General features: G+C 33.1%; 1 protein-coding gene across 1 annotated transcript; it reads right to left on the reverse strand.

Moving 5' to 3' along the window:
• Positions 1–939: 939 nt before the first annotated feature.
• Positions 940–15,638, reverse strand: RGS18 (regulator of G protein signaling 18). Its single transcript, XM_025421014.3, has 5 exons — positions 15,243–15,638; positions 14,659–14,760; positions 13,334–13,395; positions 3,958–4,124; positions 940–2,461 (listed from the first exon to the last, which is right to left on the reverse strand). The coding sequence occupies exons 1-5, from the start codon at positions 15,359–15,361 to the stop codon at positions 2,204–2,206; spliced, it is 708 nt and encodes a 235-aa protein (XP_025276799.1). The 5' UTR covers positions 15,362–15,638; the 3' UTR covers positions 940–2,203.
• Positions 15,639–17,963: the final 2,325 nt, after the last annotated feature.

The raw sequence follows: 17,963 nt of genomic DNA on the forward strand, positions 1-17,963 counted from the left end.
TGACTTTTTACTCCTAGACCAATAGCCCATACTAATCTTTAGTCAGAAGTTTTCCTTCATTAGCCATACTTATTTGCCTCTTTTCCTTGCTTGGGCATTAATCAAGAGGTGCTTTGCAGAATATCAGGTGGTCTACTTAGAATCAGTAAATGTAGGGACCTTAGAGGATCCGAATTAGAAATCCTGAGCCTTTATGTATATATAAAATGTGTCAGGTAAAGGTGTTTAGAAGTTAAATGAGCTTCTGAGGCTCACATATCTGTTCCGGGAACCCAGACACTGAGGTTCTCAAGTTCTCAGGCTTTCATTACATATGTCTGTAATTCCTTCAGCCAATGCTCAGTACTGTCTGCACATTTTTACTTGGCTTCTTTCACTTCTCTGTTTGTTTTGTTTCCTGTTTGTGACCACATTGTCCTTCCCATGGATAGAAGTTCCTTGAAGTCAGGCATTAACTTCATCAGAAAGTCCTGGTGTGTTTTTGAAAGGTCTCATTGAATACTTTAAACAAGATATTGGACACATCTGAAAAGTATTACAAATGAGAAAGCAACATAATATGTATTTGTGGTCCTGAATAATGCTGTTAAAATCAGTCCATGATTTTTCTAATGAGATCAGAAAGCTTGTATATCATGTCTTAACTGTGCATGAAGCAATCAGATTCTGAAAAGACACTTCCACAGAAAACTACAAATCAGCCAAAGAAAAATTAAAAATCATCTCTTAGTGGATTTTTGAAATGCATGACACCTTGTCTTCATATTTATAATAGTATAAAGAATTGAATTAGCATTAATATCAGTGAAAAAATAATGAGTACTTTCTATCCCGGTATCATTCTAAAATAAGAAAATATGTCTATGTGTAGTTTGATGACAGAAAGGATAATCAGTCAGGAAGAGCACTTAGTGGTCAAATAAACATTAACTATATGAATGAAGAAATTAAAAATATTTATTACTATAGGTGATTCTCAGTTTTTATATTTTACATTTCAACTAAAACAACATTTGCCAAAGCCAAATGTATGACATCTTTAGATATAGACATTTACATGCAACACACATCTAAAATTAAATATTTCCCTAAAGTAGAGACATATATATAACTTATGAGCATAATCTTATTTGAATAATACAGTATGAAATGATTCAATGAGACTTGGAACAAGAACATGCTCAATGGGGGAACACTTTCTTTATAGGAGACAGTGTAGCAGATACATGAGTCTCCAGGGTTTGGACTCCTTGCTTCTTTACCTCCTCTCATTTCTAATTTCTATCCCACTCCTGAAAGTCCAAAAATGAAACCTAAATACAGCTGGGATAAATCTTCCCTGGGCCTCATTCAAACCACTGACTGCCCACTACTTTAGTACTTTAGTAGTAATTTCTGTTAGCAGGTTAGATGTTCCTAGCCCCAGTCTGGAGTTAGGTAGAATCTGGTCATGGTTCTGTGACTGTTAGAAATGTGTTCCACAAAAAAAATAAAATAAAAAAAATAAAAATAAAAAAGAGGAAATGTGTTCCACTTACAGTAGCATGTTCATATTTACTTAAAAATGAGCCCAAACATGGATCCTATTATCAGTTTTCGATGTGGATTATGTTTAACTTGGAAATTCTATATAAGTGAATCTGTTCCCCAGGGTTTCTGTTTCTGGCTTATCACTAGAAGTGATACATTGTTTATTCTCAAACCCAGGGTTGTAACCGCAGAACAGATGACTGCCCTCTCCTATTATAAGAACAGGACCACTTCTCTATAACTGAGAAAAAAAGAATCTTCATCATTATGAAAAATGTATTCTGAATATATGGATATCTGAGCATTAATTTGTTTACATCTAGAAAAAAATATCCAAACTAGGTATTTGGTCTAACTATTGGCTTAACTTCTATTCAACTTTACAGTCTTATGAATCATTCTATAAAACATTGTTATTACTCTTTTACTTCCTTTCTATTATGTAATAGGTTTTTCTGATTATGAATGGAATTAAGTCAAATGGAAGGCTTTACAGAATACACTGACAGATATAGTAGGTGTTGTTAAAATGTTAAGTTTTCATTTACACTTTTAAAATCCTTTGACATGATGCATTTTATTTTAAAGATGTACCTATTTGTTAAAAGTAAGCATGTTATATCTTAAAAGCAGACTACAAATTGGCCATCAAAATGAGCAAAATTAATTTTCTTTACAACCAAATGGCAACATCTGACTTTACATCCTGAAACTCAGTACAGGTAAATGAGCGTGATCGTCTTCTAAGATTTGTTGGTCTCTGAGGTCTTCCTTCTATCAAGTCTAAATAGATGTCAGATTTCAGAAAACGTGTGTAACTGTCTTGTTCCATAAGCTGATACACTCTGCTTTGTGCAGCATCAAAACTATGTAAGGTAGGTTGGGTGATGCTTTTAGTAATGACTTCTTTGGTATGAAAATCAAGGTTAACCTGGAATGATAATAATAAAAAAGTATGATTATGGTCAATCTACTTAAGTAAACACTTTTGAAAAACAGTGCGGGATTGATCCAGTGCTGGAATGGGCATAATGCATCTAGATGCTTGTGTGTTTGTTGTTGTTTTTTTTTTGTTTGTTTGTTTTTGTTTTTGTTTTTTGGTTATAAATCTTGGGATCCAATGGTTTATTCTGGGCTGGCATTTCATCTAGCTCTTCTCTTTTTATAATCCTGGCCCTTTTCACTCTCTGCTAATTTAGAATAATGAAACATTGTAAATATCATACAGACCTTTAGGTTAAATCATTTTCAAAGTGGAAACTAAAACTTCATAGAAATTAAATTATTTTGAATGAGGGTAAACAGTGAGTTTGGGGCATATTTGGGATTTCAATGTGGGGCTTTTGTTTTATTTCCATGCTCTTTTCATTTTATTATGATGCTTTCTTACCATCAAGTATGTGCTGAAAATGGATGTCTTTTAAAGATAAAAAATTCTTTAATGCTTTTTATCAAAACATTACTGCTATATCTGATTCTGATAGAGGTAAGTTTTCAGTTAGGATTCCTTCTTTTTCCCTCATGAATAACACCATACAACTAGCTGTTTATAAATAAAATCTGTGTATAAAAGTGGCCATGGGAAAAACAGAATAATGTATTGAAACACAGAACAGATTGAATCATATTGAAACAAGAAAAAACAGTCATCATTCCATGTGAAATGATATCCACATAGACAATGCTACTTTATGGACAATACTAATTTATAGTGAAACATAAATTTTAATAGTGATAGACTACCAGTTCTACCACTCCAGTGAAGAAACACTATTTATTGAATGCATAATAAAGATACAGAAACTCTATTTAAATTATTTTTGAGGGTAATCAGGTAATATTTGCTAGTTTTATAGTTTTAGTATTTGTATCACAAAGTTATCTCACATTGAGCTTGCAATCAAAGAAAATCACAACTGTTTTTTCACTTGAACCTTGTTAAATTAGATTTCCCTCATCTATCAATTATAAAATTTTCTTTTAGTCTATCAAAGAGAATAATTATTTTGGGGATAATCAAAACTTTGCATAGGTAGATGTGCTCCCACATAATGGTACATTATACAAACTTTTCAATTTGTCTTGCCTTCCTCACATATAGAAATCATTAGTTTTGATGGCACATTGCTTATGCTTAGATGATTAATATGGATAAGTGAATGAATCTAAATGTTGCAAGTAATTGTATTCATTCTTAGTGTAGAATAAAAATAACCCCAAGGAATGACTTCAATTATAATTTTGCTTCCATGGCAAAGCCTTAAATGCATTCTGTTTGTATGTAGGAATTTACATAAATACTCATTTTTGCTTCAATAAAATCTTGACCTTTCTTGTAGAATGTATGAAGATACCAATTTAATAAAGGCAGACTCTCTTAAAAATTTTTCAAGGAGTTTTAAATTTTTATAATCATCTTTACTATACCTCTTGTGGAGCATCGGTCTGTATAAATTTCTCATATATTGCTTTTGCTTTAGGGATAATTTGTTGAGGGTCTTTGCTTCTCTTGAATTCTTCACAGGCTATCCAAAATTCAATGTTTTCCTCGCTGAATTCAGTTTTAAGAAATCTGGTAAAGGTCTCCAGTCCATCTACCAAGAAAAGAAATTATATATCTTAACTATACAATATTAATGCTGAGGAATTATACTACTTGATATTTTTTTCCACCAAATATTTATTTAAATTCAAGTTAGTTAACATGCAGTGTAATATTTGTTTCTGGTATAGAATTTAGTGATTCATCACTTAAATACGACAGCCAGTGCTCATCACAACAAGTGCCTTCCTTAATATCCATCACCTATCCATCCCCTCACTCACCTCCTCTTCTGTAAAGTAGTACTTGATATTAAAGTATAACTGCTGATATTAACAGAATAGCTATGTCTTCCCTCTAATGTAGTGAAGTAATACATATCTGCATAATATACATGAGAGATCTCATATAAATTAGCTTTAATCTTCACAATTATGAAAGGTAAGTGTCATTCTTGTTGAAATGAGGCCAGTATCATATGTAGAACTGGGTAAGAGGGACAAATCCCTGCTCAGGACTTTGTTTTGGGTATCTTTCAGGTCCCTCAATGTCTTTCTCAGGGGTGTGGGGGTTATTCTACAGAGCCAGGAAACTATTCCACCTATTATCTACAACTGGATAACACCTGTATCAGTGTAAGTAACCCAGAGAATGATCTGAGGCCTGGCAGAAAAGACTCCACACCTAAATATAGAGAAGAGGCCATGTTGAAAAGGGTAGGAAGGGCAGAGACACAGTTGGGAGCCAAATGGACCCATGAGACTCTCTGCAGGAGGAAGGGATACTGCACGCACACAGAAAGTAGCAAAAACAGACCCCCGTGCCAAGCACCCCAAGCTCAGCCACAACAGTAAAACACATAACACACATAGGAGACACCTGAAATCAGGTTCTGGTGAACAGGGGAGATTTCATTACAAGGCACCATAGGACTTCTTCATAAGGCCACTACTTTCAAGAGCAAATGTAGCTGACTTTTCTAACATAGAAACAGGCACAGAGAGTTAGATAAAATGAAGAGACAGAGGCATATGTCTCCAAAGAACAGGACAAATGAGAAAAATAGGGAACTCAGCAACACTACCAAGTGTAATAACTTTTTCATTATATGAATCCCAGAAGAAAAAGAGAAAGAAAGAGGGGCAGAATATTTATTTGAAGAAATAATAGCTGGGAATTTTCCAAATCTGAGGAAGGAAACAGAAATCCAGATCCAGGAGGCACAGAGAGCCTCCAATAAAATCAACCCAAGGAGGTCCACAGCAAGACACAAAGTCATTAAAATGGCAAAAAGTGGAGATAAAGAGAGAACCTTAAAAGCAGCCAAAGAAAAGAAAACAGTTACAATACAAGGGAAACCCCATTAGTCTATTGGCTGATTTTTCAGCAGAGATTTTACAGACCAGAATAAAGTGGCATGATATCTCAAAGTGCTAAAAGAAAAAACCTGCAACCAAGAATACTCTATACAGCAAGGCTATCATTTTGATTAGAAGGAGCAATAAAGAGATGTTAAGACAAACAAAAGTTAAATGTCTAAGTAAAATAAAATTTAAAAAAAACACTTCTTTATGTTTTTAATGGGTAAATAGTTAAATAAATGGTGGTATATCATTATCTTATTTGTGATATTTTACTAGAGTTGACCCTTGAACAATTCAGATTTGAACTGCACCTGTGAATATGTTACCTTACATGGGAAAAAGAGCTTTGCAGATGTGAGTATGGTTAGGGACCATGAAATGGGGAAAGTATCCTGAATTATCTAGGTGAATAATCTAATCCAGTCTAAGTGTATGACTCCTGAAATGTGGAGGAGTAAGACAGAGGAGTGGTTCGAGAGATACAACGCGAGGACTGTTACTGACTTTGAGGATGGAAGAAGATGGTCATGAGCCAAAAAATGAGGTGGCCTCTAGAAGGTGCAAATGGTCAGGAGTTTAGAGTCAGAGAGACAATGGAAACCTCATTCCAAAACTGCAAAGAACTGAGTTTTACTAAAAATCTGAATGGACAGGGAAGGAATTCTCCCCTAGACCCTTCAGAAGGGACAATAACCTTGATTTTTTCCCCCAATAGGACCTATACTGTACTTCTGACCTACAGAACTGTAAGGTTGTAGATTTGTGTTAAGTCACTAAAGTTATGGTAATTTGTTATAGCAGCAATGAGAAACTAATACAAATCCTCAAAGTATGCTTTACATTTCACCATTTATTTCTCTTAATATATACAATTTGTCCTCTTTGCCATGAAGCACCATTTTTAATGTTGTAAACAATTTTTAAAAATATATTAGAGATACAGGAACAGAAAATGACATGGCAACCTATAGACATTTCCAAAGTATTGCATATGTGATGACTTCCACTACCATGACAAAAGAATCATGCAGCTCTATTCAACTGCTTCTTCCATTAGCATTTTCTTTTTTTTTTTTCATTAGCATTTTCACTAGAATAAGGGGGGATTTTTTTTCCTCATAAATTAACCCTGAGTACCAGGTGTTAATGGTTAAACGTTTATGAAGAAACTAGGAAGACAGACAAAGGTCAAGCTTACAAAAATTTGAGAAGCTCTATTTAAAACTGACAAACAAGCCAGAACTTGTCTGCAGTCATTAGATGCTAATAAGATAATTCCTGATTAAACACAACTTTTTTTTTTTTAAGATTTTATTTATTTATTCATCAGAGACACACAGAGAGAGAGGCAGAGAGAGAAGCAGGCTCCATGCAGGGAGCCTGACATGGGACTGGATCCTGAGTCTCCAGGATCGTGCCCTGGGCTGAAGGCAGCGCTAAACTGCTGAGCCAGCCCAGCTTCCCCAGAAGGGAAATTTAAATGGGAAATGATTCTTTGAAGCATTTTGATACACAGAAGATTTTCCCCAAATACCTGAAAAATGTATATATTTCAAAGTCAAAATAAAATGCCTGCAATCTTGCAATGAGATAATAGTCTGTTCTAGGTTAAACCTAGTTTGGAAAGAGGAAATTAAGTATAAGTATTATGGAGTCTGTGAATAAAGTTACATTGACCAGAGAGAAGGAAAAAACTTTTCTGATTTCAACTTATTCTATCCATATGTCATGTATAAGTATGATCGATCAGTTTTTAAATGCCAAATTATTCTTAAATTGAATTAATAAATTTCATAATTTGGGGAGAATATGATCATTATTTTTCCTATTAATAGATCTCAATTATAATAAAGTGTTTTTGCACTAAGCATCTAAAAGAAATCACCCATATGCCAGGCAACTGAAATTGTTACATATTAAAAATAACTTTCTTCACCTATCTTTTGTTTATGAAACACCTAGTATGAATATGAGGATTGTATTATACTGAAAATGCAATAGTATTCATTGTAATAGAAGTTTTGAGTGTTTGCTAAGGTCTTGGCACATTGCCTTATATAGGCACAGTTCCATTTAATTTTCATGTCAACCCTATTGAGTAACCCATTTTTACAGATGAAGAAGTTGAGGTTCCAAGAGTGAAGCTGCCCTAAATTTATAGCTGGTAAAATACAATGCATAATGTTGAACCCAGATATATTTTGTTCAAAGTTATAAACTGCCATCAAAGAGCAAAGTCTTTACTTCTGAGGAATATGAAGGTTAATGGATGGGCAAGAGAGGCATTTATATACTAAAAGCTAAGTAAGGACATTTTGGTGGTTATTTCTTTTGTTTGGAGGAGCAGAGGAAAATCAACTTGCATGGAATTCAAATAGAAGTCTCTCAAAAAAAAATAACATAAATGTTTTTTAATATATAGCCCTTTATTAGTTCACAAAACATGACTGTAAACTATGTCCCAGCCATTGTGCTCTGGAATATCATGCAAAAGGCCTTTTTTACCATAATTAGTCTTGAGTTTGATACAAACCTTCGGAATGAAACCATAGCACCAATATTAGGGAGAGTACTATGTGCTGAAAGTGCTTATAATGGGTTAATCAAAGAAAATGGATCTTGTTTGCATAATATGAATATAATAAAGAAGACTAAATACTGATTCAAGAAATGAATTAATGGGGATCCTTGGGTGGCTCAGTGGTTTAGTGCCTGTCTTTGGCCCAGGGTGTGATCCTGGAATCCCAGGATCAAGTCCTGAGTTGGGCTCCCTGCATGGAGCCTGCCTCTCCCTTTGCCTGTGTCTTTGACTCTCTCTCTCTCTGTTTCTCATGGATAAATAAATAAAATCTTTTTTTTAAAAGAAATGAATTAATAATAAATGAGAATAGTTCATTTATTTAAAAGTTTAAGTAAATTACTTTTTAAAAAGTAATATGCAATGTTGTGCAAGATTATCACAGCACATTAGTTACTTCCTGTTTCTTTTACCCACTTTGGGCGGCTATATTAAGTCAGGTCACAATGGAACCATTTCGTACACAGAAGGAGTCACTTACCAGACAGTTCTTTAGAAGGCAGCAGTGGTGATTGCAGCTGCCAAAAGTGCTTGATGGAACCTGGGTTTAGAATTCACACTGGAAGAAGCTGGCTCAATGTGTCATACAAATATGAAACGCTTGTGATTGCATGTTTCTAAATTGAAACTCTGGCATCTGTTGGAAAATTTTTCTGATGCCAAGAAACCAAATGAAACAAAAAGTCAAGAAACTCTCAAGTTGGAAACCCAAGTACAGTATTACTAGGTTGCATGTTTTCCCTTTAATGTTTAGCTTCATAGTTCTTGACCTGACACAGAATGTTGTAGTTACTTTTGTAATAATGATTTATTTATGTGATCCATTTAAAATTTAGACTGGATTTTACTTACTTTTATTCTGAGACAGATTAAGAAACTATTTGTTATGGGTTAGCTCAATTCAGAAATTTAACTTGTAGAACACTGGAATCCCTTATTTTGCAGAAAATCAGTAACTGAAAATTGGGAAGGGCAAGTTGAAAAGCCACAAGGTAAAAAGTGTAAGGAGAAGTACTCATTTCCTTCCCCAAAAGTTAAGTGCTCATTTCCTTGCAGCCTTTACTCAAAGGCACTAGTATTTTCCACAGTATAATCAGTTTATATTTTTAAAGCAAGCGGGTGCAATGACTTACATATTCTACTTCTCTCAACTATTATGAATTATTCTCAGGATTAAGTTTAGTAGAACCACAATACAGGTTACAAAAAAGTCCAGGTAAATATTCATTAATGAAAATGTCAAAAATATTGGAATTATTTGCAATGACTGGAAAAAAAGGATACACAGGAAAATACACAGTTATGTAGTAGTTGGAAGATTTTCTTATCGATAGAGACTCTGCAGGAAATAACAGCCCCTTTCACATCACATCAATTATTAATTGAAGATGCGATGGTTAGAAAATCTTTATTCATAATCAATTACTCTTCCATATTCTAGGTGTGTGCCTACAAAATCCCTGCAAAACTTCTGATAAAGTTTACAAGCAACTAAATAAGTTCAAAGTCTGACCTGTTATTTCTCACAAATCTTGTTTCGCTCAACTATAAAAGGCTGTCATCCCCTTGCTAATATGGAATAAAATCTAGAGATCTGTGGCTCATTCTTTTCCTTCATCTCTTATCTCTTCATCATCTCACTTTATAATACATGCACAGTCAGTCACCAAGGTCATTTGTTTTCTTTCCAAAATAGCCCTTACCTTGAGGTTAGCTTTTATATTTGTGACAATCTTGCAGGGAGTCGACATTGCATGTATAGAATTCTATTTTTCTGTCCATCAGAGTTTTCTAACAATCTCTTTCAAAATTTGTCCGTAACTTGATTTCCCAATGTGTTCATTCCCTACTCCACCCTAGTGAAAGTGAAATGCTTGCTTTTCCAAGTTACACCAAAATCTCTTATTTCCCTTGTCATTCTCCTGCCTCTTTATTGGCTCAGGAATATTTTTCCTTCCGCCTGTTGAAATCTTGCACTCATCTATTTAATCTCTTTTAATAATTTCTAAAAGGCTACACAATACATTGCAAGTTATATAGCATTTTTATAACTAGCTAATTATTTTCAAACATATATTGTTCAGCAACATTATCATGCATGTATACAAAAACACATATATGCTTAAGTGTAATATGCATATAAATATAATTTTATTGGAATTGACTAATTTTATATTGATAAAGTCAATCAATAAGACTAATAACTAAAATTAGTTGAAATTGATGATTATGAAACACAGATATAATCTGATATTGATTTTTTATTTATTCATAATTTTTGTTTCTATTAAATATAGCATTAGAAATTATTGATTTCTATATATGTGGTTAAATTATAGATTTTTATGGTTCATTTACAATTTCAGACAAATTTGTCAAATGGTGATGATGAAAAAAATGTATCCTAATATCTGTAAAGAAACAAATGAGGAACATTTTATTTCTGAGTAGGTCTAGATTTATTGAAAAGTTATGAAGATAGTGCAGTTTTCTTACATCCTACAACCAGTTTCCTCCTATTATTAACATCTTACATTGGTAAGGTATATATGTTATACTTGATAAACAAATATTTATACACTGTATTAACTAAAGCCCATACTTTGGTTAGATTTTCTTCGATTTTATCTTCTGTTCTTTTTAATTTTTAAAAGAGTTAAAACTATGTTTGAATATTGAGATTTGGATAAAATAGTAGGATTATCAAAACACTCCATGGATTCTGTTGGTTCTGTGAAATATAACAAACCCATGCTCTTTCCGTTTTAATCTCATCTATTGTCTGTCATCCCAAGACACTCTTCCTTTTTCAAATTGTTTCTCAACAAAGAATTACTTTCTTTTTAACTCCCTAAATAAGTTGCACTGATTACTGCCCCATGCCTATGTTGGCTCTTCACTTGGATGGTCTCTCTTCTTGTCCAGCTAGTGAATTTTGTTTAATCCCCTAATATCTAGAGTAAGAACCATCTATTCTGTGGCTCTATTTCTAAAGATGCTAATAATCAGCATACACTGCTTTTAATATCAGCCATTTTTGTCAAACTAAATACTCAAATTTCTATTTTATTTTGATTTTATATTTTGTTTGATTTCTCATTGCACTTCCCATCTGAATAATTTAATACAATCTCTATCTCCTTTATATAGACATGACATACAGAATTTGAGAAACTTACTCATTTAACCAAAGGGGAATTCTGTAAAATTTGATAGAATAAGGTCTTTCTTGGGGTGTGTGTGTGTGTGTGTGTGTGTATACTAATGAGTATAAGATCTTTCCTTCTTCTTCTTTTTTTTTTTGTTTGCCTGGAGTCAAGACAGTGGAAATGAGCTGAATTCAACCACTGCAAACAAAAGACTTTTTTAGCTGATTATTTTAAGCTTTATAATTTAATATTATAATAAGCTTTGCAATTAAAAATAATTGGATTTTGAGGGGGATTGATTAAAAGAATACTGGTAACATAATTTTTTGTGAATTCGATATAATTTAATTAGCACTTTGATCAAGAGCAATGATAATAATGTCCAAGTGGGTCAGTGCTGACTTTTGTTATCATGTTGAACCCTCTTGATTCAAACTGCTGCTATTTTATAGCTCTTTAATATTTCCACCAGCAGAGAAAAAAGAGAGAGCAGCAGATTTAATTTTTTCCACCCAGTTTTGACTACTTGTAAAACGGAATGATTACAGAATGCCAAGGGAAAATTTTCTGTAGGTCTAATTATCCTCACTGAATATTTCTTCTCTCTGTATGGGTCATGAGAGTATGATGAATAGATTAGGTACCAATTTACTAAGTTCAACAAATAAGTACAACTTATATGTTTCTTTAAATTGAAATTTCATCTTTTAAGTAATTTTACCCAGTTGGGAATAAACTGAAAAATAGAAAAAGATTCTTAAATTTATTGTTGATAATTATTATTTTTCTTAATAGAAGTACTAATTTACATTTGTGTAGTGTTAGTTATTGGTTTCTTATTCATCTCATTTAATCCTGAGAGAAATCCATTCCTATTGGAGCTAAAGACATTGTTATCTCCATTTACAGTTGAAGAAGCTAAAAGTCAGAGGTATTAGGAAGCTTAGCTAAGATTATGTAGCAGAGGAAAACCAGAATTCAGCCCTCAAAGGAACCTGGGCTATTTGTTCCTAGCAACAAATTTGTTGCAAAACCTAGGAATTTGTTCCTAGCAACAAATTTGGTTATATTATTTGAGCAGTTAATATTTATCAGGTGATGTGCTGGGTTTGAGCATCCACATATGAAAAGATATCTGTTTCCTTACAATAAACTGTCAAATTAAAAAAAATAATAAAAAGAGTAATAATCTAGACAACCTGTCCTCTGACTCATGCTTTATCATAGTTTGAACAAACAAGAAGTCAATATTTGTCCTCATGTTCTACTTCATCTACAGAGCTTCATCTTAAATACCCATCTGATTCTCAACTCTTCAATGAAATTCTGCTTTAAAAATAGATAATTGATATGAAGGGTGAAATATTTACAAAATTTGAGAAAAAGTATTTTCAAGAGGGTTTCCTGAATTTCGAATAAAAGAACTACTTTAGGGCAGTTCCTGTGGCTCAGCGGTTTAGCGCCGCCTTCCAAACGGGGTGTGACCCTGGAGTCCCCAGATGGTTTCCCACATCGGGCTCCCTGCATGGAGCCTGCTTCTCCCTCTGCCTGTGTCTATGCCTCTCTCTCTCATGAATAAATAAATAACTTAAAAAAGTACTACTTTAGATTTTAGATCACTTAACAATAAAAATAACACGGATAATTGGGTACTTAAAAACCAAGGATTTCATTCAAAAATCAATAAATTAAAACATTTGAAACTATTAATCACAGCACAAAGAGATAATATTATTTCAACCACAATTATTATTTTTTAGTAAAATCAAAATATTGGGGATCCCTGGGTGGCGCAGCGGTTTGGCGCCTGCCTTTGGCCCAGGGCGCGATCCTGGAGACCCGGGATCGAATCCCACGTCAGGCTCCCGGTGCATGGAGCCTGCTTCTCCCTCCTCCTGTGTCTCTGCCTCTTTCTCTCTCTCTATGTCTATCATGAATAAATAAATAAATCTTTAAAAAAAAATAAATAAAATAAAATCAAAATATTTAAAAAATATTTGCCATTTGTTGACTATTCTATAATTTAGTTATTTCTTTTGATCAGAAACTTGGATTGCTGTAAATTACTAATCAGACTACATTTTTATGACAGCCTGCTTTGTAGAGTTACATGCATACTTTGCATAATTTTCTATTAAGACATAAAGCATTTGGGAAAAAGACCACTAACCTTTATGAGAAAGCAGTTTATCAAATGATTCACCCCATATCACTGCTTCTTCAGGGGAGACTCTGTTCAAGAAACAAAATGTTTATAAAGGAGTATGCAGAAATTCTGTTTATGGATCTGCTCGAACGAACATATGCTGTAACACTGCTCTTCTCAGCCATAGGGTTTTTTTTTATTATTATTATGTAATGAAAGTTGTATTTATATTGAAAACTTCAAAAATATTGGTCAACATTTTTATTGATTTTTTCCTCTCAAACAATATGTTAAAATAACATTAAGTATTTTCTCATGAGTGTATGAATTACTTTATTTGAAACTAATCATATGGGGACACCTGGGTAGCTCAGTGGTTGAGCATCTGCCTTTGGCTCAGATCATGATCCCAGGTCCTGGTATAGAGTCCTGCATCAGATCCCAGCAGGGAGCCTGCTTCTCCCTCTGCCTGTGTCTCTGCCTTTTTCCTGTGTCTCTTGTGAATAAATAAGTAATATCTTAAAAAAAGAAAATTAATCATGTGTTATGTTAAGAACAAAGAAAAAGAAATCAATTATCTTTTTTTTTCTTGAGAAAACTATTTATCTCTGCATATCCAGTTTATTTCAGCAAATAGAAGAACCTAACTGATAATATCTTGTAGTCAAATATTTTAAACTGCAATTTCCTTTAAGCTCTCACCACGTAATGCAGCAATTTTTTTTAAACAGATACAGGAAGTTTGGCTAATGAAGCTCTAAAGGGATAAAATATATATTTAAAAAGTTGTAATACAACAAATATTTTATAGTTATAATTTACAAAGTTGTTTATATTTGTCTTTGATCTTTTATTGGTCATTTTTCATTTGGAAGAATTTTTATTATCCTAGTATATAAGGCCACTTAATTTTCTGTTTGAATTAAAGAAATGGCTAAAAATGACAAAACTTTCCTTCTCATGCTTTTTTGCCTTTATTCCTAAAGGCACTTTTTCCAAACCACTAAGGAAAGAGATGACTAGGTCTCCTCTATGACAATATTACACGGTGAAAACTCTTAATTTAATGAGTATTTCATCAGTTTATAAGAAGTAAAATATATCATTTAAAATTGGCAGGTATATAATTTTAAAAGAGCATCTTTAAATTTTTATAAGGTTATTTAATTCAAGCTATTAAAGTGGTTTAATTTTATGGAATATTCTTACTTTTTTGAAATGAGATCTCTAACCTTCCTTATATTACTGTATAATTTCCAATAAAATGGAAATCCCTAATTTCCTCTTTCTTAAACCTTTAATGATAGAATCAGCAAAAATCTTCCTTCAAATAATTAAAAGTTATTCACCTTGTTTCTCTGGCCAAGTGCCCAGATCTACTGAAGTGGGTTTCTTCATGAAACTCAGGTTTCTGCACGAGAAGACTTAGCCTATTTCTTTTTTCCTTAGCTCTGTAACAAAAAAGGCATTAGCTTCAGGACAAGTTGGATGACAATTAAAATCTTTCCTTCTGACTGTCAAACAAATTTGGGATTGGTAATTACCTGAACATCCCTTCTCACCCACCATCTACTTCCCACACACACTCAATGACTCAATGGTTTTCCTGGTGAATTTTATTCAGTCTGTGGAAGAATTAGGATAGCATATGGAAATATATTTTGTTTTTTCCCTGAGTGATTGTAAAGTATTTGAGATTATATTTCAATTAAGATTGTCACTAGTTCTTCTCTGTGTTAAAATTATTGTACTTTTTTCTAAAATAAAAGCACTTTAGATTTAACAGGTGTTTACTCCTAATTAAGAGACTTTTTTTTCCCCAGTCGTAACAGTATATTCAGTATATTTTCAATCAGATATTTTAAAAACAAGTGCTAATAAATATTCAACATCAATCATGTTTTTAAAAGTATAAAGCTGATCATGATTTTACCTGATTTTGGCTTCTTTGCTTGTTTCTTCTTTTCCTGAACCATGTATTAACTTGAAAAAAGTTTTTTCTTTTGATTCGCACATATTTAATTGAGAAAAGAAAACCAATGATGTTTCCATCTTCTCTAAAATGAAGAGATGTCTAATTTATTACATCCTTCACCTGTCAATACTATTTCATAATTATTCATGGTACAATAAGTTATCATAACTCTGTTAGCAGTGCCTAAAAGAAAAACAAATAGAACCAAGAGCTGTGTTTCTGTCTCCACAAAAAAGTAGAACTGAGGAACTGAAGTACAATTTGGTCCTGAGTTGTTTAGGGAAATGATACCACAAATTTGCAAAATGACTGTTGGTCTCTAAGATAAAGACTAGTATTACCACAGTGCAACTTCTCTTTCTAGTTTGTGCAACCAGAATGGTGCTTTAATAGACCCAAATGACACTGTCATTTCCCACAGGAACTTTTTAAAAAGTTTTTAAATATGTATTGTGTATAGTAAAATATGTTGTGGTGAAGTACCACATTGAACATTAGGAGATAATTTTCCTTGTTCTTAACTTTTTATTTTTTTATTTTTATTTTTTTAAGATTTTTATTTATTTATTCATGAGTCACACCGAGAGAAAGGCAGAGACACAGGCAGAGAGAGGAGAAGCAGGCTCCATGCAGGGAGCCCGATGTGGGACTCAATCCCGGGTCTCCAGGATCACACCCTGGGCCAAAGGCTCAACCACTGAGCCACCCAGGCGTCCCTGTTCTTAATTTTTTTAAATTTATTTTAATGACAATGAATTAAGTAAATTACATTTAATTGACATACTGCTATATAATGTAAATTACATTTGCTTAACATCTTGTATCAAAATAAGAATATAGATCACGGGGTTTTATATTTGAAAGAGACTATAGAAAGCATTTCATTCAATAATTTTTAGACACAGGTTCATGGAATGATTTTAGATATTTAGGAAATTTCTATCAGTCCATGGTGAAAATGGGGAAAAAGACAATATATAAATTAAACAAAAAGATTTATTTATTTGAGAATGAGAGAGAGAGCATGCCAGCAGGGAGAGGGGCAAACAGAGATGGAGAGAGAAAATCTTCAGACTCCCCGCTCCGTGCAGACCTATCATGGAGCTCAATCCCAGGACCCTGAGATCATGACCTGAGACAAAATCAAGAGTCAGATACCCAACCAACTGAGCTACCCATGTTCCCTGTAAATTTTTTTCTTAAACTCTATGTATGTTAATATGAAGGAATTCCTTATTTTGAATTTGACTTTCTCTTTTTTAATTGTTAAAATGTTGTTTTTGATGAAAGATATTAACTAGAGACGGCAGTTTGTATGTTTATTTTATGTCCTTATTAAAAATGAAATGGCAACTTGAAGTTGATTAGCCTCCACTTCTTTTACTGTTTCATGACAACCAAATATCTAAGAAATACTGATACAGTCCATAACTCACATTTTGTAGAAAAGGAAACTAAGAATGATAGATACTAAGTGATTTATTCTTGCCAAGTCTCGGAAGTCAGTGGAAGAGAAGATCTGGAATTATTAGAGGCTTTGAAAACCAGGAGCATGTGATTTAATCTTTTGAAGAGCTTTTGATCTCCAGGACTGACTAGTTTAATTCCTCTAAAATTGTAGATATTAAAAAACAAGTTAACAAATGTAAAAGAGACCTGTTTTATTTTTAGTCTGTTCAAGTTATTAATTTCAAGAAAATAGTTGTCAGGGCTACCGCCTAGGAGCTCAAAACATTTGCAGAACTGAAATTAAAGAATATTTAGTGTGTATTTATACACACTCCCTCCTGATTCTATAGCTTTTACTTTGAACTTATTTTTAAATTCACCTTGGATGAAGATTGACTGTAAAAAGACTATATCTGAAGTACCATATCCAGAGGAGAGACAGAAACTTACTGATGCTTTTCATAAGATTGGTTGAAATTGTGGACAAGATGTGCTACCAGCAAGCTGATAGAACTATGGTGAGAGAAACTGTGAAAATATGGACAAAAAATATGGAAACTGCATTAAAGGCCTGTATAAAGGCATGAAAAAGAATTAGAAGATATGTGGATTTATTCTTTGTGTATGCCAACAGGAGAGGAAGAAAAAAGGCGGCTGCAGCAGGGTGACCAGCTAATAATCACTCTTGGGCACAATTTTTTCTTAAATATGTATTTTAAGTGGGAACAAATTGTCTTTCATATCTACCTATATTTTATCATTTCCAGTTCTCTTCATTTCCAGTTCTTTTCATGTCTTGTGCAAAAGTGCACAAGTCCATCTGGTACATTGTCCTTTAGTCTGACAACCTTCAACATTTTCTGTAGTGAAGGTCTGCTGAAAATAAATTTGCTCAGCTCTTGCTATCCTGAAAATCTCTCTCTTTCTCCTCTCTCTCTCTCTCTTTTTTTTTTGCTTTTAAGTTAGAAGGATGTTTTCACAGGATAGAATTTTAGGTTGACAGTTGCTTTTTTTTTTAGCATATTTTTAAGATATTGCATTGTTGTCTTCTGGCCTCCATTATTCTTGTTAAGTCACTGACAGTTTGTTTAATAGTCTTACATTCGAATATAAGAGTGTGACTGCTTTTCAGATTTCTCCTTTATCTCTGATTTTTAAAGATTTGGTTAAGATAGAAGAGGTGTCCGTTCTACTTGGGATTTGTTGAACTTTCTGGATTTGTGGGTTTAT

Source organism: Canis lupus, chromosome 38 (genome assembly GCF_003254725.2).
Source record: "Canis lupus dingo isolate Sandy chromosome 38, ASM325472v2, whole genome shotgun sequence".
NCBI classification, from domain to species: Eukaryota; Metazoa; Chordata; class Mammalia; order Carnivora; family Canidae; genus Canis; species Canis lupus.